The sequence below is a fragment of the Furipterus horrens genome, unplaced genomic scaffold, assembly GCF_987537825.1.
Source record: "Furipterus horrens unplaced genomic scaffold, mFurHor1.1.pri manual_scaffold_11, whole genome shotgun sequence".
NCBI classification, from domain to species: Eukaryota; Metazoa; Chordata; class Mammalia; order Chiroptera; family Furipteridae; genus Furipterus; species Furipterus horrens.
In genome coordinates, this window is record NW_028327181.1 from 3,048,173 (window position 1) to 3,069,308 (window position 21,136).

General features: G+C 48.6%; 1 protein-coding gene across 1 annotated transcript in view; it reads right to left on the bottom strand.

Annotated features, from left to right (window-relative positions):
- Window positions 1-1,360: 1,360 nt before the first annotated feature.
- KNTC1 (kinetochore associated 1) overlaps window positions 1,361-21,136 on the bottom strand; it is a 51,474-nt gene continuing 31,698 nt past the window's right edge. The window contains exons 41-64 of the mRNA XM_090290782.1: window positions 20,682-20,810; window positions 20,000-20,116; window positions 19,069-19,178; window positions 17,797-17,998; window positions 16,225-16,314; window positions 14,484-14,655; window positions 14,339-14,397; window positions 13,980-14,196; window positions 13,162-13,235; window positions 12,679-12,889; window positions 12,451-12,560; window positions 11,660-11,706; window positions 10,295-10,373; window positions 8,897-9,015; window positions 8,420-8,555; window positions 7,704-7,799; window positions 7,204-7,260; window positions 5,757-5,811; window positions 5,594-5,657; window positions 4,941-5,070; window positions 3,873-3,962; window positions 3,323-3,468; window positions 2,549-2,639; window positions 1,361-1,579 (exon numbers count right to left, since the gene is read on the bottom strand). Coding sequence (XP_090146908.1) covers window positions 1,559-1,579; window positions 2,549-2,639; window positions 3,323-3,468; window positions 3,873-3,962; window positions 4,941-5,070; window positions 5,594-5,657; window positions 5,757-5,811; window positions 7,204-7,260; window positions 7,704-7,799; window positions 8,420-8,555; window positions 8,897-9,015; window positions 10,295-10,373; window positions 11,660-11,706; window positions 12,451-12,560; window positions 12,679-12,889; window positions 13,162-13,235; window positions 13,980-14,196; window positions 14,339-14,397; window positions 14,484-14,655; window positions 16,225-16,314; window positions 17,797-17,998; window positions 19,069-19,178; window positions 20,000-20,116; window positions 20,682-20,810 — 2,622 coding nt within the window. The 3' untranslated portion in view covers window positions 1,361-1,558. The remainder of the gene's footprint in view (window positions 1,580-2,548; window positions 2,640-3,322; window positions 3,469-3,872; window positions 3,963-4,940; window positions 5,071-5,593; window positions 5,658-5,756; window positions 5,812-7,203; window positions 7,261-7,703; window positions 7,800-8,419; window positions 8,556-8,896; window positions 9,016-10,294; window positions 10,374-11,659; window positions 11,707-12,450; window positions 12,561-12,678; window positions 12,890-13,161; window positions 13,236-13,979; window positions 14,197-14,338; window positions 14,398-14,483; window positions 14,656-16,224; window positions 16,315-17,796; window positions 17,999-19,068; window positions 19,179-19,999; window positions 20,117-20,681; window positions 20,811-21,136) is intronic.

Consider the following 21,136-nt stretch of genomic DNA (forward strand, 5'->3'; position numbering starts at 1 on the left):
ATACATAAAAACGTTCTTCATTCCCTTTGATGTGGTAAATCTGTTCCTGGGACTGTATTTTTTATTTTTAAGTGACTTTTTCTAAGTGTAGTGCCTAGCAGGCATTTCTTTCTTTTTTAAAGATTACATTTATCTTTAGAGTGGGGGGAGGGAGGGAGAAAGAGAGGGAGAGAAACATCAATGTGTGGTTGCCTCTCACATGCCCCCAACTGGGGACCTGGCCTGCAACCCAGGCCTGTGCTCTGACTGGGAGTCAAACTGATGACCTTTTGGTTTGCAGACCAGCATGCAATTCACTAAACCACACCAGGCAGGGCAGGAACGTATCTGAAGGAAATAATTGCAAACGTGGGAAAAGCTTCGTGAAAAAATTGGGTGGAGTCTATAAACGTCTGGAAGACAGCACGCGAATGACCACTTAAATCTCCAGCACCCAGGAGGCTTTACACACCAGGGAGTTCAGGCCTGCCCAGGGTCACATAGCTCGTACGGGATGGAGCCAGGGTTCAAGTTTAGACTTATTTTATTCTAAAACCCATGTTTTAAATCAGGATCGTATAGAAATAATATTTCCTCAACTGGCAAAACAAAGGCCAACTAAGTCTAGAATTGCTGAGGAATTCACAGGTACCGCAAACGATCACGCAGGCGGAGTAAGAGCTGCGACCACTTCCCGGCCCAGGTGCCTCCGCTGGCTTTCGGGCCACCCTCCCCTCCGGGGATTATGGCCAGAGGGCTCCCTGCTCGGTTCTGTCACTTCTTGGCACTGGCATGAGAATTAGAGGTTGCAGAAAGCAAAGAGCTACTTTTCTTCTTCGCTGGTGGCTTGGCAGCTGCCGCCACCACTGAGAAGGCCCGAGGGCGGCTTCAGGCACCACGTGGGAGGAGACTCGGGGGGGCCCCCCCTCCCCTCCAGCAGGAGCTGGAGCTCCGGGCTCTGCCACCAGCTCAGCAGCAAATCGGGGCTCCGGGCTCCAACCCCGGGGCAGGAGGGAGCAGCTCCCTGATCTTAGACTCATAGCCCTTCCCTTTCCCGTTCCCAAGCGGCCCCCTTCCACCTCCCTTTCTCCTTTCCGTTCTTTTCCCACCTTGTAACCAATTCCTGGCTTTCCACCCCTCTCCCCTTGAATTCCCTAGAGTGTCTTCTGTTTTTCTGACTGGCCACTGACTGACACTTCTGAAGTGACTATTATGTTTACTGGAATGACATCAAAAGGACTGATATTCTCATTTTTTTATATGGGGAAGAAACAGGCTATAAATAGCTGCTTTTCTTCTGGAGGAAGCAGAATATTTTTGCATTTTGTTTTCTTCATATACGGTGCAGAAACTGATAGTCTCTATAAGTGATACAAATAACTGGCAAAGAAAAGATTTATTAATTCAGGATATGAGTTTTTTATGGGACAACCAACTGTCTTAGTTATTATTTGTCAGATAACATTCGAAAGAGCTATTACACACAGATTGCACAATTTTAAAACCGTAATAAATATAGTCAGTTAATAGTAGGCTCCAAACTTCCTCTTGTTCTTCCTGAAGAAGGCTTGATGATTTACTATGATCCATTAAGAAACATCTAAATGGGGGAAAAAAAAACAGAATTATCTTTATGAATGTCACTTAGCTTTTTTAAGTAGAAAATGCTCAGATAAACTCCGGAGCTTTAGGTTTAACTGCATTGCTAAAAATCTACACATAACATCCTTTGGTATTTGAGATGGATACGACTGGAGAAAAATGTAACTTTAAGGCCCACAAATTCACCTCCTGAATCAATATTCTCCCTCTTTGAAAAAAAGTAATTTTATGCCACTGAGCACAACAGACTGGAAGTGAGCACTGGAAGTTATTAATGAAAGTTAACAAAATGTAGCCTTATTTTAATATGTCTATTTTAGACCAAAGGAGGAACCCCCCCCCACAATACTTAGCTACTGATTAAAGCTACTGATCTATAATCAAAGTAAAAATATTTACTTTATATTTAAATTCAACATAGGAGTAAAAGTAATTTATATGCACATTTTACGCAACACTTGGGAGGATATGTACCAAAATGTTAACGGTGACACTGTGTCCGGGTTGTGAGATTTCATATTAGGATTTTTGTTTTTTCCCCTTACAAATTTCTCATTTTCCACAATGAACAGTTATGTCTTAGATAATTAAAAGAGGAGAAGTAAAAGCCATTAGTGCCCAAGCGCCACAGTAACTGATGCCCTCCGAAATGCAGCATTCCGCTTGCTTCAGTATGAAAAATGAGACCGGGAGGAATCAGAAGGTTGGAAAGCATGTGGGAGACCGGGGCTCCCAACGTCAAGGCCACAGCTGACCGGGGCCACGCGGCCACTTGGCACGGGGCTCAGAGGGGAACCACGGCCTCTCCGTTTCTGGCCCGGGACTCTCTCACACAAAAGTAAGATATAAGGATTATATGCAGCCACACACAGACACACATGGGTCTCCAGGACAAGCGGCCCAATCTCAAGGCCCTGGAAACAGAAGGGCGCCAGGGTAGTGTCCGGGGAGCCGTGGGCAGCCTTACCTCCAGCAGCTCCCCGGGAGCGGCGCCCGCCGGCACGGGGTTCCCGCCGCGCTGCGAGTACTCAGTCACAAAGGCGGTGGCTTCTTCTAAGCTGCAGCATCAGAGAGAAAAAAGCAGGGCGTGAGGGAACTTTTGGGGTGACGACTGTGCTCGCCATCTCGAGTGCGGTGATGGCGTCTCAGGTGCAGACAAAACCCGATCAGGCCGCACACCTGAAGCATGTGCCGCTTGCTACACACAGATCATACCGCAAAGAACACACGCTCGCAAACGAAAACATGTAACTGGTTGGAGCTCAGAGATGAGCAAGCAGGAAGAAACCCCTGGGGGGTAACGAGACAGGAAAACGGCCCGGGGACACTTCCACCTGTCCCTTCTTCGGGGTCACCCAATCGCTGCGTTCTCCCCCTTCCTTCCCGGATCTGCCCCAAGCCCATCTTGAGACCAGACAACCAGGCTCAGCAAAGATCACGTCACATAAAGCCACCGTTTCTGTGCGAGTGCTAAGAAATAGGGCTGTGATTTAGGGTTTTCGAGAACTGTGAGACCCCTATATTGGGGGTTCAGACAGCTGGTGCAATTGTCCAATTTCCAGTTCCTATTCCAGGGCATTGGGTACAGGACAAGAACACCTCTGGGTGTTCTAGAGCTAACTCTGGAGCCTCAAACTACAGCCAAAGAGCTCTATCACTGTTTGCTATTTTCCTCCAAAATGAAGACACATTTTAAGGAAATTCTATTGTAAGGTTTTTTTTTCTTCTTTAAATCACTAACCTTAATTCATTTGCCAAATAGTTTACTAGGTCGGTGATGTTGTTGGTATTCATCACGTGCAGTTTCAACACTTCAAAGTACTTCGTCTTTGCCAGAACCCCAAACTCCTTCTTACTTACGATATTATTCAGGATCAGGTTTCGAACCTATAGAATGACAGGTATCGTCAAATTAAAAACGTGTTAAATGTCAAGTCCTATTTAATACCAAAATGTTAATAAAAATCTGGAGTTAGGTTATCATTGCATTATAGCTAAACCTTCTTTGGGGCGGGGGGGCTGCCTTGGTCCATTCTGGCCCTTTATACAGTAAATAAGTAAAAATCGATAGTTCTTAAGCACTTTGGAACTTGAAAGAGAATAGCAATAAACAAGACAGCCAGGGTCCCTGCCTTTTAAAAAACTTAGAAGTTTTAATGAAAGCAAAATAGTTGCATATATTAACAAACAGATTCAGATGATAATTTTCCACTTAGTCTCGGCTTGGGAAAAATGATTACCTTCTAATATCTAATTTTTCATAGCAAAAAGGAAATGAGATTTTCTCTTACTTGATGTGAAAATCCTGCCAACTGGCCAGTATTCATATGCTCCTCTACCTGCTGTAAAATGATCTGGGGATTGCATGAGCTCAGAAAGTTCTAGAGAAACAAACCAAAACATAATTAATGAAAAGTATAATTACTACTAATTTCTGTCAAATCCGTAAAGTTTTCATTTCTTTTTATGAAATTGATTTTAGATGGGGGTGGGGGGGAGAGATTTGTTGTTCCCCTTATTGATGCATCATTGGCTGTCTCTTGTATGTGCCCTGCCTGGGGATCGAACCCACAACCTTGACGTGTCAAGATGACGCTCTAACCAACTGAGCGACCTGGCCAGGGCAGGTTTCATTTTTAAGTCGAAGTATCTTAGCAAACTTCTATTATAGGAAAACAAAGCCTGTTTCAGCAAGAAATAATTGAAATAAGAAAAAAAGCGTTTTACAAATGCCCGTTCCAACGGGCGAGAGCTGATGACCGAGCGTTTTGTCACTGTAAGTGCCACAGAGCCCTCGTTAAACACCGCAACCCTGAAAAGCGGCGGTGGCCGAGGCTGCGAAGAGCCAGGACGGGACAGGGCCACGGCCTAGCCCAGGCGGCTCTGAACCCAGCGCGTGAGCAGACGGCAGACGACAGTGCGCGCACTCCCTGCCGCCCGCCTGCCCCTGGCGACTGCCTGCACGAGGCTCCCCAGCTTCTGTTCTCTTTGTCCTGCCGAGCGAATGAGGGTCATTTCGTAAGTGCCGCCCTTGAAACGGTGGTGGCTGCCCCCACCCCGACTGTGCCCCCTCTGCGTGCTCCCGCCTCGATCACTCCGCGTGGCCGCCCTCCTCGCAGTCCTCCCCGTCTAGCTCGTGTCCGTTTGGTGCCGCCACCCCACTTCGGGGACGGGGCCCCTCCAGCCCCTGGCCCACCCACACGGTGCGTGCGGACGGAGGGAGACGCGCCCCTGTGGCCTGCCCGCACTGGTGCACCACGCTTCACGGCTGTGCGGGAAAGGGGACGCGACCTTTCGCAGGGATGTGCAGGGGGCCCTCCCTTTCTTTGGCAGCCCCAGGGGAAGAACTCCCACGATACCTTAATTTGCTGGTGTCTTTTCTCCGAGTGGGGCATGAGCAGGAGGCAGGCTAAGGCAAAAGCGGGAAGCTCTAGCTGGACGTACTGCCGGGCCACGCCAACCGTGTCGAGGTCACCTGAAACGGGACATCTTCCAGAGGGCGCATTAATTAGTCACCAGTGACATGTCAGAGGCCCTCGTCTCTAGCTCCCCAGGGCTGTGGCCTGCCTGAGCTCTCAGCGGGTTCGAGCGTTAACGGGCTGGGGCCTGGCACGGGTTTAGTAACGAGGGGCTCATCATTCACGGGGCTCTTCCTGGAACGAGAGGATCGACCTGCAGGTGCACAGGCCCCGGTGCTGCTGCGCTCACGCCCGAGAGCCTCCGCAGGCCTCGAGACGAGTTCTCAGGAGACTCAGAGTCTGCGTGACGGTACTGTCCCATTCAGGGCGGTCTCAGGGGGTACGCTACACTTGCGTCACATTTGGGGACCAACTGGCTATCAGTGTACAAATCGTACCACACACAGAAGGGAGGAGAAAAATAAGAGGCATTTCATTTTGAGTGGTATCCTTACCTTCCCAAGAAAAAGGAATTATTCATGTTATTAAAAAAGAATTTTAGAAGCAATAAATTGGTTTTTTTGGGGGGGTAGAAAAATAAATATTTTACTTACTCTAGAATAGCAATGAGACTCTCACAACAATCTGACAACTGGCTTGGGCTTAAAGGACAAGAGGCTGAAATGAAAAACACCAAAAATGTGTACACACACACACACACACACACACACACACACACCGGGAAAGGCTCTGTCCCTGTCGCGGGGAGGACGATACCTGCCAGTAGCGGCATCTGAACCACGCGCTGCCAGGCTTTGCTGAAGTAGGGCACCTGCGGAGACACGTGGACCGCAGACGTCACGCCCGGCACGCCCCCGACCACACGCTTCCAGCTTCTGTGCTGGACGCGACCACCAAAGTCACAAACGGGCACCTCTGTGCTCAAGGTGATGAGATTCGAGGGCAGGTTTCTCCGCAACTGTGTCCCGCAGGGCACTGTTCTATATAATCCCCGGCCGGCTCACTACTGTTTTACGTGGGAAGGAGCGTCAGCGCCCAGCTCGGAAAACAAAACATACGCGAGGCCTGTTACGGGTCAGGTGCGGTGCTAGGGCCGCAGGAGCGGGGCAGGCAGGCAGGGGAAGTGTTTCCAGGGAGCACAGAGAGCACACCCCTCCCGCCAGCAGGGGAACGGTCACCTAGGTTACGGGACCCTTCCCTCCACACCACGGGGAACAATTAAGAGTTAAAAATAAAGAGCTACCTCGAAAGGTCAAACAGTTACTGTAAGACCCTACGATTCCACTCCTAGGTAAACAAACAGAAACACACGTTCCCATAAAAGCCTGTACACAAGTGCTCCCAGCAGCATTACTCAGAGTAACCAAATATGGAGATAATTCAAATGCCCGTCAGCTGATGAACGGACAAACGGTGGGACCGCCACGCCACGGGGCGTGATTCAGCGACGGAACGGAAGGGAGTACTAACACATTGCGTGACAGGGATGGACCTTGAAAACATCACGGTGAGGGAGAGAGACCAGAGGTGAAGGCCACCTGCTGTTGGAGAAATCCACAGGGGCAGGAAGTCGATTGGTGGCTGCCAGGGGCTGGCGCGGGGGAGGAATGGGAGTGAGTGCTAACGGATACGGAGTTTCTTTTTGGGGTGCGGAGGATGCTCTAGACTTAGACAGTGGTGATGGTCGCAAAGCTTTGTGAATACCCTAAAAACCACATAACTGTACATTTTACAAGGGCGAGTTTTACATGTGAATTATTCCTGAATTTGTAAAAAATGAGATAGATGTATGTGTTGATACAGAGCCATCTCCAAGACACCATTAAGTTATATATTTCTATATAATAATGATTACATCGGTGTGCAGGTTATGAAATTTAGAAAGGAGGAACAAGACACGGTCTTTGGCTTAAAAGATCCTCAAGGCCCAGGAGGGGCTGCTGAGTGTGTCATTCAGTGAGGCTGCGCTGCGAAGGACGGAAGAGGGGTCAGGGCTTCAGCGCGTGAGCAAGGCCAGGACGCGCGGGGCCTGGCGAGGCGCCATGTAGGCGGAGATCCGCCACGTTCACGGGCCCCCGGCCTCTCGCATCGGCGCTGCTGCTCACTGAGGAGCCGGCGACCAACCAGCGTGCCGGGCGGTCAGCAGGCCGGCATGTATAAAGATTAAAGTCTATGAAACTTACTTAAAAACGAAACTGCATACCTGCCATAAAGAATGGATACTGGAAATGGCTGTTAACACTTTCCTTAGATAGGGAATCTGTGGAGAAAAATAAGAGAAACATTCCGAAGATCACCAGAACAGAAACCGTCCGCACGAAATACCAAATTCTTTCCAAAGGGCTGTCAGTCTAATTTATGGCCCCCGAGAACCGCCGGAGCAGCTCCCTTACAAATTCACAAATACCGAAGGAGGCCAGGAAATTTCCATTTGCTTCCTGGGACAGTTATGTCATTTTTGACTTTGCAATGGCTCTGGCCTAACCCCAGGTTCTCCAAGTCTGGCCTGACCCCAGTGAGAGCAAATGCGTTCAGCCCGCATCTGTCCAATGACAGGCGTCAGTGCCAAACGCTGAGGGGACGCCGGGCCGACGCTGTAACATACACTGCAGGCTAAGGAGGAAGCTCCTACGGGCAGGAGACACCCACGCACGCACACACACACACACACACACGCACATGCAGTCCAGGGCCGCGCCTCACCATTTGGAAGCCCAGAAGCTTCTGCAGGAGCCCGTTCCACAGCTGCAGGTCGTAGATTTTGTATTCCAAACAAAGCTCGGCCACCAACCTCACTGCCTGCAGCAGAAAAGCAAACCGTCGCTGCTTTAAGACCCCAGAAAACCAAACCGCCTTTAGAACAGGTGGGGCAGCTGATTATAAAATATGCTTATAATCTGGTTGTGTTTTTTGCCTAAATTCAATGAGGGCCCCATCTCTCTGATGGAAGGAAAAAAAGAGATGGAGATTATCCTTTTAAATTTCATAAATTCACAAACAGCATCTCAGACTTTCCCTTCTTTCTTTTTTTTGCCTAAGGACGGTTTGCCTCTCGGGCCCACAGCCACTCCGCCTTGGGCTCCAAGTGCCTCGGAGACTGAAGTCCCATAAACACCTACGGGGACGTGAAACTACGCCTCCCTACACAGGGTCATCTCTCCTCTTGTCCAGATGAGGACAGACAGGCCTCGGGAAGGACCACAAACACGTTCTCTCTTCTTGAGAGGGGTGGCCTCAGGCCTCAGGGAAGAGAGGTAAGGGGACTTCCCAGTCGCCTTGTCCCCCGCCAGGACAGCAGAGAGGACGAGGTCTCGCAGCGGAAGGCTTGCTCAGGAACAGAGAGTTCCTCGGGGTCTTTCTTTGGAACCCTGAGCGGCGGCAGGCGCTCCGCTGCGGGAGCCGGGGCCCGGCATACGTACCATGGGCTCGTGGCTGTGGTTCTTCCACAGCCCCTTAATCATGCCGTCTTTAGGGCTATTGCAAAATAACTCGTATGTGATGGGGATATTCAACGTCTCAAATGATGCCAGGAAAGTTATACATTTCAAGTAAGATCTGCAAAACAGAGGCATTTATGGAAAACATTCTCCTAGGCCACGCCCGCACGGAAAATAAAAGCCACCATACACATAAATTAGGCCTGTTGGTTTTTAAATGCCTATTTTAGGCTTCTAAACATATTCACTGATTGTAATAGTAGGAAGATGAGGAAGACACTCAGTTCCGCAGCATCTCAGAGGGACGAGGCAAACGGGGGCTCTGACGCGGGAAGGGCACTCGGGGCTCCACTCCCACCGCCCCCCGAACGCGCTCCTGCCGGCAGGGGCCTTCCAAGCCTCACTTCCAAGCGCTGGCCGTCTCCTGTGTCTGAACACAAGTTAAACCGCTGCACTTACTTCACTTCTTCGATGGGCTTTTTGAAGAGAGATTCTACGGTTTCCTTGTCGGCCAAATAGAGGAGACACTGGAGGGCCCGCGTTCTGTGCGCAAACGTGAGCTGGTGCATGTTTAACGTCTGTAAAACCACAGAAGGTTCGGGAGTGGCACACTCGCACGCCGAACTTGGTGACGACTCGGGACACAAGCAACATCATTTAAAAAACAAAATTAAAGTCAGTCGCTGCTCCGAGGGAGGCAGTGGCTTGCAAAGCGTGACCCGCGGTACCCGGAGGAGTGCTCCCCACACCCCTCCAGGGGGGGCCGGTCTCAACTGTCCTCTTAACAACGCCACGGTTCGACCCGAGGCCGGAACCCCAGCTGCCGCGGCAGAGCCCCACACCCGCAGCCCCGAACACAAACCGCCACGCCCACGTGAGGTTGCTGAAGCCGGAAAAATGAATGTGATGACATCTCGGCTCTTGAATATATTAACACGAGCTCACATTTGAACACATATTAATAGTAACTAAGATGTACTCTTGAATGTTCCGCGTGAGAAAACGGGGAGCGTGCATAAAGCTACCGCAGTGTGACTGGTTTTCAGGGAAAAGCACTTTGGTCACAAGCTGAACTTGCCCATTTCCCGGGACGCCATTTTTAATAGAAATAATGACCGGTCGGCCTGCGAGCCAAGTGTCACTGGTTTGATTCCCAGTTGGGGCACATGACTCGGTTGCACGTCGGGTCCCCAGTTGGGGGCGTGTGAGAGGCAACCACACAGTGATGTTTCTCTCCCTCTCTTTCTTTCCCCTCTCTCTACAAATAAATAAATAAAATTGTTAAAAAAAAAAAAAAAGAAAGAACGACTAATATGCATCAGCATCTCAGACCCTCCCCCCCTTTCTTCCTCCCACCTACACTCTTCCCCCACCTCCACGCTTCCTCTCCCTGGGTCCCTACCTACTCAGAGCATTTCTAGACGCAGAAGAAGCAAAGCAAAGAGGCTGCACTGCCTCTGGGGGAAAGGAAATGGGGTCCTTCAGTCCGGCTCCAGTTCGGGGGCGTGACCGGAGCGGGGAGCCAGGTCACACGGGGCCTTGCATCCGGGGTGGAGACGGCGCAGCCCGGCCAGTCGGTTAGGCCCCACGCTGTCAGGAATGCCGACTGACCGGAGCGTCAGTCACCACAAGCGCAGGTAGCACGTGGGAACTGCCACCGGGCGCGCCGCTCAGTCGGTCCCAGAAGCCAGGGCTGAGTGGGGCCCGCCCTCCCTGCCGCGGTGGGGCCCACGGCACTGGGTGCGTGAGTGGGCATCACCTCAGCCACCCGCCCACGATACCGAGCGTCAGCGCCGTGCAGAGAAAGCATCAGGCTGAGAGGCAGACCTGAGTTTGGGCTGAGCTCCCAGGACTTACAGTGGTAGCCGACGTGGCGAATATGAACAGCATTCTTGAACTGTAATCCATCGGACGAGACAGGAGGAGATACAGGACTCTGAAAAAAATGTTTAATTCGATTATAATTTAGTGATAGATTTTATTAATACAAAAGACCTGTTTTACTGTCCACAGAGAAAGGCGGCAGATGTCCCAAACAGAGACCTGAGGGGTTACAGGTCAAGGGCAGTTTTGCTTTCCCCTTTATCTGAAGAGGATAATAAGTAAATAAATGCAGGCCTCGCCTCTGTAAGGGGTTAGTCCGCCTTGGGTAACTTAACTTCTAAGTAAGAAGTTAACACGAACCACGGCTGCCCAGCGCGCTGGAGGCCAGGCACGGACTGCTCCGCTCCTGTTCCCAGGGCGCCCCCCAGCTTGGAAGGGCGGGATGGAGCAGGGCGCGGGGGGGCCGGGGTGCAGCTTGCAGTGGGGAAAGGCTGGAAGTTACGAAACTGGCATGAAGGAGAAGTCCCTTCTGGGATTGCCTTTCTGGGATTTTCTCTCTCCTTGTCTCTCTCTCTCTGAATTGTTTCCCTCTAAGACTTCCCATGTGGCCGATTCAGGGAAAGACACTCCAGGAGCGACCTCCTGCTCAGGGAAGGTGCCCCCCTCCTTAGAAAGACTATGCAGGGACAAGGGGAAGCCCAGAGGAAAGAAGGTCACGGAGGGCGTGGCAGGCCAGCTCAGTCCAAACCGGGCAAAGCCTTCCCATACCCTCTTAGATCTCCAGGGCGACGCAGGGCTTCATGAGCGGCTTGCCCCACTTCTGGCCGAGACCAGGAATGGGAGGAAGCCGGCAGGAGGCTCGTCGCTCCCTCGCCTGTGCCCAGGCCGGGCACCTGGAGTGGATTACTGCACTGCCTTTGATTTGGGCCCGGATACCGTCTTCTCACGAGACCCAGCCCCAGCCAATCAGATCTGGCACAGATGAAATCAAAGGGCCTTTTTGGGCCTCAGTCTGAGGCTGGAAGGGAAAAGAAATCCCGGTGGCCCGTGTCTGAGCCAGCCCAGCTCACCAGAGCGAGAGAACAGAGGGGTGGGGGCCAAGGTCGCAGCTAATGAGCTTCCCTTCGCTTGGGGCACCTTCCCTACGAAGGGTGTTCCAGGCGCCCTCCCGTTAGCAGGAGCTCATGGGGGTTCAGGAATCCCGAGTCCTGGCTGCTGCTTATTTATGCCACTGGAGACACGTATCCCTACTCACAGCCACGTGCCAGTGAGTTGATTCTTCTCAGACTCTGATCCAAGTTCTACCAGGAAAGTATTTTCAGAACCAACCTCTGACAAATTTATTGTAAGATTGCTACTGGGCGATGGGACCTAGACAAGTGTACGTAAAGACGGTACCTCCGGAGCGCTTCATCTTCTTGAAGTTCAAATATTTCTGATGGGTTCTTTGAAAAAATGAAAAAAAAAAGTCAAAACTCAAAAAAAATTGAACTAAAGTTAAAAAAAAATCTATTAGATGAAAAATTCGACATAAAAACTTATGTTTACATACAAGAAATTGCAGTACAATTCATTACTGTAAGAATTTTGCTTAGAAAATGGGTTTACTAACAGTCATTCAATATTCTGTCAACATTAAATTATCTGATTTTGATGATCATACTGTGGTTAAGTAAGAGAAGAGCCTTGTTCTTAGGAAATATACTCGTAAATATCAAGGAGCAAAGGGGCATGGCGTATGCAATTTACTCTCAGACGACTTGGAAAACTATTATGAATAGATACACCCACATGCATATCATAGGGAGAGCAATGAGGCAAATACAGTGAAGTGTTAAACACCGAGAGAGCTGGGTGAAGCGCGGACGGAAATTCTTTTATACCATCCCCACTTTTCTGTATGTTTAAAATTACTTCAAAATAAAAAGTAAATCCAGGAATCTGAGGGCAAGAGGTGGCCATTTCTTTTATATACGTATCCATCTGGGGCCACCAATGAGAAGGTGAAATCGCCGCCAAGTAACATTTAGGCAAAAAGAAAACGTAAAGAACTTCATTAAAACGGCTCAGGTAAGGGAAGGTACCAGACTGAACCCAAGTGCCTCCTTTGAAGAGTCCGCGCGCCTCGTTAGAAGCTTAGGTCGGTGTGGGACAGCAGACAGGAGAGACCCTCCTGAGAACAGACTCACTTCGCCAGGTTTTGTGGACGGGCACAGCCATTTTTCCAACAACATGTCCCAAACTTTCTCCAAGTTAATTTCGTTGACTTCGGCTATTTCTTTAGCCGCTGCATGAATATCTAAGGCAGTCAACATGAAGAATTAAAAAAAGAAAAATCCACCTTCTCAATGCAAGATAATTGGAAACCAAAATGGCAGTTCTCCGTGGACAAGAAGGTGGAAAGGGTCTGTGCTCACCAGGGTAGTCTCTGCCCGCCGGATTCTGGATCCGCTCGCTGATGCTCGGATGCCCATACAGGCTGATGATGAGGTGGGCCGGCTTTCCGATCCCCCTTAGATACTCGGCCGTGTTCAGCTTGTGGGCGATGAGCACGGCCTCCGTGCCTGACCGCCGGTACTGCACATGGAGCTTCTTCAGCAAAGCCTCGGCTTTTTCACGCGTTTCATCCTTTCGAACATCCCAGGCAAAAAGAAATGTTTGCTTTCAAATTCTCAAGTGAGGCACGAAGGTCCAGTTTTATTATTCAAGGGAGGGTCCTGCCTTAGCGACATCATTAAGTGTCCTGTACAGAGGCCTCGTCACCTCTCTCCCCTCCAGGCACCCGGCCCTTGGACACCCTGAAAAAGGCCGTCACCAGGGCCGGGGGAGAAGGGACGCTAGGTGAGCACCATTTAAATGGACAAGAAAAGGGAGCCTTCCCGCCTACAGTCAGAACACACCTTGGGTGGGATATTCTGTAGCCATCTCTCAGCTAAATACAGGCAGAATTTCAGACTGGACATCTTGAAGGAGCCTAAAAAGAGAAGGAAGCGATTTAGGAGCAAATCTTAGTCCTTTCAAGACAATGTATTTCAGTCAAGTTAGCAAGCTGTTTTATTTTTTTAATTATAAAAATGCACACTCATAGTAAAGAACAATTGAAACAGGACAGAAAAATACACACTAGAAAGTAAATCCAGAGGCGGCGTCTTCTTTAGCTTCTGTTCCTACTCCCTAGAATCTTACACTCCTCCGGGAGTTTTCTGGGCGCACGCACACATTTTAACCCAAAAGGGATAAGATCACACACTTACAGTTCTCACTTAATATATGTCTTGGGACAGCTCCCCAAATCAACTACATAGTGTCCCATTCTGTGAATATGCTCTATTTTTTAAACCAGCTCCTGACCAAGGAACATTTAAAAAAAAATAGTTTTCAACTTTTGTTACAACAAAAGCCACGGCAACGAGGGCCTGTGTTAGTGCACCTGCTGGATTCCAGGAGAACAGCTAAGGGTTCGTGACTGGAAGCAGGACAGGCATCGGGAAGTCAGCACCAGTTTGTATTCCTGCCGGCAAGGTGGGGCCGAACCCCCACACCCCGGGCAAGCCAGCGGCGAGTCTTGCTTTCTTGACTGGGGCCATTTAAATATTGAGCAGCCAAACGAGTGAGGGGAGAAGGCACACACCTTCTGGAACTATCGCACGGCTTCTCCGTGAAGCTACAGAAGCAGACCCGCCAGCTCCGTGGCTGCGCAGCGGAAGGAAGCGCCTACCTTCCGGGACGTCCTGGGCGAGGCTGATGCCGATGGCCACGGCCCACTCAGGGTTCACGATGGACAGTAAGTAGGACTCGATGGTCTGCGTGACCTTAGCTATTTCCTTGGTAATCAGCGTCGAGGACTTCGCCTGGGTTAACTTCATTAGCTTTGGCTTCAGTTGCTTTTCAAAGACATGTTTGGCCGTAGACACGTACAGAGTGTCCAACGAGAACTGCAACGGGGGGAAGAGGAAAGTCAGGGCTCACGGACATGCTCGTCTTTGCGGGCTTCGCGTGAAAGCAGCGGAGTCCTCTGCGCAGGACCGGAATTAACTAAAGGGCAAAGGACCATCTGATAAAGTTATCACCTCTCACCTTCATCAATTTAGAAATCAAAAGCAGTGTCGGGAAGGATTCTTCGCTGAGCTCCATAGCTGGAACGGAAACAAGGACGGTATGACTTGCGTAAGAAGAAAATTTTGGTTATTCAGTAAAATTCGTAAGAAGGTAAAGAACGTACAGAGAATTTTCCAGAAGTTCTGTGCTGTGCCAAAAAATATTAGGTGAAAAGGCAGTCTCGTTTGGGCGGCTGATGGCAAAGTTATTACATGCTCCAACATATACTGATATTCCAGGTCCACGGGAGGAGAAATTCTTCTATATGACTTCAAATGTTGTAGCAGACTCAATGCCTGTAGTAAAATAAAAAAAATTTTCCTTTGAAATTAAATTAATCCTAAGTGTTTTTAAAATCATTAATCAATTCTATACCATCACAGGTTTCCATCTCTGAGGCACTACTGTTCGCATGAAGATGACTGAACCCTTTTGTAGTTGTACCTTTAATGCTATTCTTCTAAACCAACAATTTCCAACCGGGTTAACAGTAATTTTTTTAAAAAAACATTTTATTTATTTATTTTTAGAGAGATGGGGAGGGAGGAAGAGAGGGAGAGAAACATCTACTGGTTGCCTCTCGCACGCCCCCAACTGGGAACCTGGACCACAACCCACACACGTGCCCTGACTGGGAATCGAACCAGTGACCTTTCAGTTCACAGGCCGGCGCTCAATCCACTGAGCCACACCAGCCAGGGCTGTGCAAGAATTTTTAAAACTTTAATACCTTTTTTCCCTTAAATTGTAAAAAAAAAAAAAAAAAAAAAAAAATGACAACAGCCAGAACAATAGCTGTCCAGTGTGAATGAATCAAAATCATACCTATTTCTGTTGTCAGACGGGCAAAAAAATGTAATACTACTTCTGGCGTTCGGCAGAATTTCAGTAGTTCGTTTCTGTGCACCAAGGCACGGAAAAGACCGAAAACTGCAGTTCTAAACCAGAATCGATATGGTCACTTAAGCAATTGAACTGGGTGAAACAGAGCCCTGCTGCTGGAGGGGTGTTCTGTACACGAGTCTGGCAGTTCCCTAGGCTCTTTCCAAATAGTTTGAGGGGTAGCTCCAAAGTACTTGGTTTTGTCATTTTTAATTTTCTTTAATTAAATCTACTGGGGGGACATTGGTTAATAAGATTACACAAGTTTCAGGTGCGCACCTCTATGACACATGACTTGTATGCTGCACCTGAGCACACCACTCAAGGCCACGCCATCTCCCATCACCGTGTATTGGGACCCCTTTGCCCGAGATTCAATTGTAAGGACGGAAGCGGTAGATCTACAACTAATCCTCTATATCCTTCACTTTGGTTTATATATCTTATATTTTTTTCAGGCTTGTATAAATAACCTTTTGAATTAACCCATTTTAATTTTTAAAATCCAATTTAAAACGACATAAAAGCTACTATGACCAAAATTCAGAAGAAACTAAGACGTTACTGAAAGTACTGAACAGGATGGACTCCTGGGCCTACCTGCTAACAGAGAAAGGAGAACCAAATCTGGGTACCACATGTGTGTGTGCATGTGTGTGCGTGTGTGTGTGTGTGTATTATATATGTATCCCCCTGGATGACAAATAATTTGGACTTAATTTTTCCAAACTAGTCAGTTAATGACTTCGTACACTTTGATTTAAATCACCTCAATAGGGCAAAAACTGGATTAAGATAAATGATAACATGTGGAGACCACAAAAAAATCTTTTGCCTTCTGTATCCCTTTTAAAGAAAAGGAACTGAAATAAAACATGGAGTTTAAAGGGAGCTCAAAGGACAGTCTGGAAAGACACTGGTAATTAAAATTTTTAAAGATCCAAATAAAAACAAAACAAAATTTTAAAATATATTTGTTGTACCTGACTTATATTAATGTTGGTTATTTTTTCATCAGCTCTTTCGATAACTTTCAAGACAATTTCGACCATTTCATAGTCATAGGGATTCAACTGTATAAAAACAAACAAACAAACATCAAAACTTTAAAAGATGTTGCCAGCTTGTAGATGGTTTTATTCAGTTATGCTCATCAGTAGAAAGATTACAAATATAAAAATCTGAGTGCACTACATTGTTAAGTTAATTATTCTTTGAAAAACAAGCATTTTTCATTTCTAAAATTAGTTCTATTAGGATGAAATACATGCTTTAAAATGTCTCAAAAGCCTTTTTTTTTAAACCCTAAAAAAACTAAACATATTAAAACCTCATAATTTTGTAGGATTTTAAAATTAAAATTCTATTTCTTCCATTTATGACCAAAAAACGAGAAGAGGAGGAATTGCCCTGTTCATAGATTGATATAACTAAGAGTGTGGCCCTCGAAGCAAATTTCTGAAAGGACCCCATTCTAGCTCTCACCACAGACGAAGATGAAGAACTACTTGGGTGGCATCTGTATGTTTATAAATAAAGGAAGGAAGTACTCTCTTTGTTCTGCACTTCTGCGCACACATCATCAGCTTTTTTTCATTCTTTAAATGCCAACCAAAGTCACATGAATAAGAACAATGAACAAAGCAGAAATTTTGAGCAAGCTATATATGATTTTTGGCCAAATTACAGGCAAAATATAAAACAGAAGTATTTCTTGTAGTCTTATCATCTTATCTCCCCGTCCATCTAACTTAATTCCCCCAACCAAACCAGCCCTTGACCTAAAAATTCCAACTCTCAGAAGATCTCCTAACTGCCCCCCCCAATTAAAAAAGAGGGCCAACATGAATGCCTGAAGATATTCACAGTAACAAAATTCACCAACAACTTAAGTGTTCATCCATAAAGGCCTGGTAAAACACAGGTTTCATGCATACAGTGGAGTAACCAATATATACTTGTCGTAAATGAGGTAGCTGGACATTCACTGACACGCAATAACCGTGCCCTCAGTGAGAAAGAGGCAGTGACAGGACAGTAATTTCGGGGTAAGACAGTCACCAAACTACTGACATGTTTACCTATGGGAGTGGGCCTAAACATTTTCACTTAAAAAAAATTATCGGTTGATTTTCGAGAGAGAAATCGAGGAAGGCAGACAGAGAGAGAAACATCAGTTTTTGTTGTTCCACTTATTCATGCATCATTCGTTGATTCTTCTGTGTGCGCTGACCCAGGATCGAACCTGCAACCTTGGCGTATTGGGACGATGCTCTCACTGAGCTCCCGGGCCAGGGCCTTCACTTATTGATTTATACCTTTCTCTCTAGTTTGATCCCTTTCAAAGAACGTGTGCTATTTTTAAAAATCTAAAAATGAGGCAATTTCTATTTTTTGAAAGAAAAACTGCAGTATGAAGCTTTATTAAAACTACAGGAACCTAAGAGTTTATGAAACACTTGGGGCTCCCACTTCCGATCTGCCCCTCCACGCCGCATTTCCTAGGCGCCGGAGGCACGCGGGGAAGGACTGACCGCCCCCCGCCGCCCGCCTACCTTGTGCAGGAGCCCGCTGAGGCTGACGACCAGCTCCCTGGTGCTGCTCAGCAGCGGCACCATGTCCAGGGCCTTGGCCAGGAGCCGGGAGCGCGGCCGCTCTGCCGGGCCCGGGCCCGGGTCCCCCTGGCCGGCGTCCGTGTTGTGGAGCAGGGTTTCGATGAACAGCTGAAGGGCCGCATCACAGTTCAGCTGAAAGGTGCTAAGAGAAGGGACCGGTCACAGCCCACCCCCCCAAACGCCTGCGTCCCCACACGAAATGTCCCGCAGAAGACTGAGGTCCGTGTCCCCGTCGCTGAAATGTAAGCCTCCCTCTGCCCAGTCACATGTCAGACAGATCACCCTGTCACCAGAGCTCACCAGCGCCTTTGCAAGCCTCAGGCGTCCTTGCTCTGCCCGCCGCCTGCAGCGTGCGGGGACCGCTGGCAGTGGGACCCCCGAAACAACCCCCACACCCGGTTTTGCTGGCTGGAAGCAGGGGCTCCAGAACCCGAGGGCGCACACGGCTCCTCTTAAAGCTGAAGGGGTTCCTGCTTGAGGTGCGACTGGACTGTCCAGCCAAGAGGGGTGCTTACGTGTGCAAAGCCGAGAACAGCACAGTGACTCCTGGTGGCCAACGGGACAAAAACCAGCTACTGGGGGAAGGGGAGCGGGTGCGCGTGGGAACAGTGGGTGTTTTGCACCAAATTCCGGAGCCACCTTCCTGCGGAGGCCACCGGACACAGAGCCGGCGCAATGCCGCGCCCATCGAATATTTGTTAAGTATCATCTAGTCTTCAAATTTTTCTCGCTAAATTTTTTAAAGTTCTTCCTAAATCTTACTTTTCACTGTGTTTTAATGTAAGATTGCCTTGCCCCTAAATGGTTCTGATTTAGAAGTGTAGTTGCTCAGGGAAATGTTCCCAAACTTGCCCGATCACGGAATCCTCTGAAGCTCCCGTGCAGGCTCAGACCCCGGGGCCTCAGCCCGGACCGCGGGGAGAGCCACGGGGAGAACCACGGGAGGCCCAGGGCCCTGTCTTTCGCTGCGTGCCCTGGGTAACGCTCACCAGGCAGGAAGTGCCAGAAACATGAACAGCGAATAAAAATGGTGACATCCAAAGGGAATTTAATCTGCTTCTGGATTTACATGCAGTTTGGGGGCGAGCAAAGCCCGCTTCGTGGATCTGTGGACCGCAGGTACCACCTGTCCTTACTACTGTGTTCTCGGGTCACGATTCCCGCAGCGGGTTAGGCTAACGGCAAAAATGCCACTAAAGTCTAAAGAGTCACCTGCAGTATTCCAGAAGGAGGCTTGTGTCCACATCCACGTTCTCCACAAGAGCTTTAATGAGGTCTTTCTTGGTGAGAAAATGTTGCCTGAAAACCGGCTGGAAAGAAATCTAGAAATAAAAAGAGCGAAACAGAAAGGTCCGCCGAACTGGATTGTATAAGAATAAGGGCACCGTTGTGACGGGCCTTTTCACTCTTCTCTTTATAGAAGAGTCTGTCCCCGTAGCTCCTCCAACTTGTGTTTCCGCCACACTCCCCAACTGGACCACCAGCCCGAGGTTTCGGGTCTACTTGGCAGAGGGTCCGGAACCTCCCTGGGCCCCCGGCCTGTGGCTCTTCCTCAGTAAGCCTGGCTGTGAGCGACGAGCAGCCCCATGACTGCAGAGGCATGAGACGCCGAAACGTGCCATTTCTGTGGCGGCTGCATCCCTGAGAGGTCACCTGCTTGCTAGTCAAATTAAGGTGTTTTACATGTTCGTAAGTAAAACAGGATTTTGTTTGTTCTTGCAAAGTGATAAATAAGGCCACTTAGTTTTCTCTAATAGGAGATCTTAAAGCTTGGCACACCTGTCCATACATTTTTAATATTATCTTTCACCAAATAATGGCAGCGCAAAAGCAGGAGGCTGAAGGCGAGGCCCGAAATGGTATAAAGGTCAACTAATGTTAGAGATATTCTTATAAATGAGAGCGCTAAGCAGATAAAAACGTCAAGCCTTTTTTGATTTCCTTAAAAATGTAGAAAAAAGGAAACGAGGCAAAAGGCCCTTTATTTCTTTGAAAACACCTATGTACTTAATATACCTAAATATACACATATATCTCCATCCTCTCCCCAAAACTGAAAGGAAGATGAGCCCTTTGCTTTAAATCTTCTAGCTGGGCAGTATCAGAATGAATGACACTTGCTGGCGCTACAAAGAATACTCACGCCAAGTTTGCCAAGGCGAATGCCCCACAGGGCATCAGTGCTGAGCTCACGGAACTTCAGCTCCATCTCTGTGTCCTCGTAGAGACTGGCCAGCTGAGCGCCCACCAGAGCTATCGCCTTAAAAATGAAAACCAACCGTGAAAACCATAACCTTCCCTGGTGCTCACCATGTGAAATGTTCTATGTTGCTTTGTGCACAGACGTTACGTATACAAGCTTTAGGTCGCCCGGCTTTTGGTACGTACGATGCCATACATTTAGCCTGGCTTTCCTTCGTTACCCTGCCCGCAACTGCCCCCCGCCAACCAAAGGCCAGCGTTGGAACACACCCATCAAGGAGAGGTTTTGCATCTGTTAAACTTGTCCTGTGAAAAAGAACGAGCTCGTAGGCCTAAGGTTTCACTACACTAGAGTAAGCGTAAGAAGTGAGGTGCAATGGCTGCCTACAGATTTTAAGAAATAAAACCGACAGCGGTTCTCCTGGCTGGGCAGTGCCTAGGACCTGCATCCGTCCACCAGCGTGTCCCTAGGCCGGCAGAAGCCGGTAGAAACCACGTGCGTCAGCGTGGCAGTCCTTCTGCTGAATCTTAAGAGCTGGCGATACAAAGCCAACCTCCCACCTTCATTTCTTCCCCTAAATCTTTACTACTCCCAGCATGGACGGCGCGCTTCCGGGTCATACCAAAATTTTGTCGTAATTCTGCCAGGCTTTATCTATGAGCTTCCAGAGATTTTCAAACACTTCTTTGCGGGGTAAGAGAGTACAGTAGCCCAAGGCCAAGTCGAGATCCACCAGGCGACAATTGAAAACCTGCGGGAAGGAGGATCGAGGGAAGCACGTTCTTCACAATCAACAGGATACCAGGCCCCAAAGGCCTGTCGCTAATCTAATTATAGAGCCTGTGAAAGAACATGTTTCCGAAAACGGGAGTTACTGTCACGGAGTTACAACTTGTTGGCTTAGTTTGAACGCCCTGTATCAACATTATAACTTTAAGGAGAGCAGCGTCACCATTTTGTTCTCTGGGGCACGAAGCCCTTCCCTTCTCTCCCGCACGACTGTCTCAGCTTCACAGCCCATGCCCTCCTCACCCTGAACGCCGCTGCGACTGGGAGGCAGCCGGGGGTGGGGTGGGG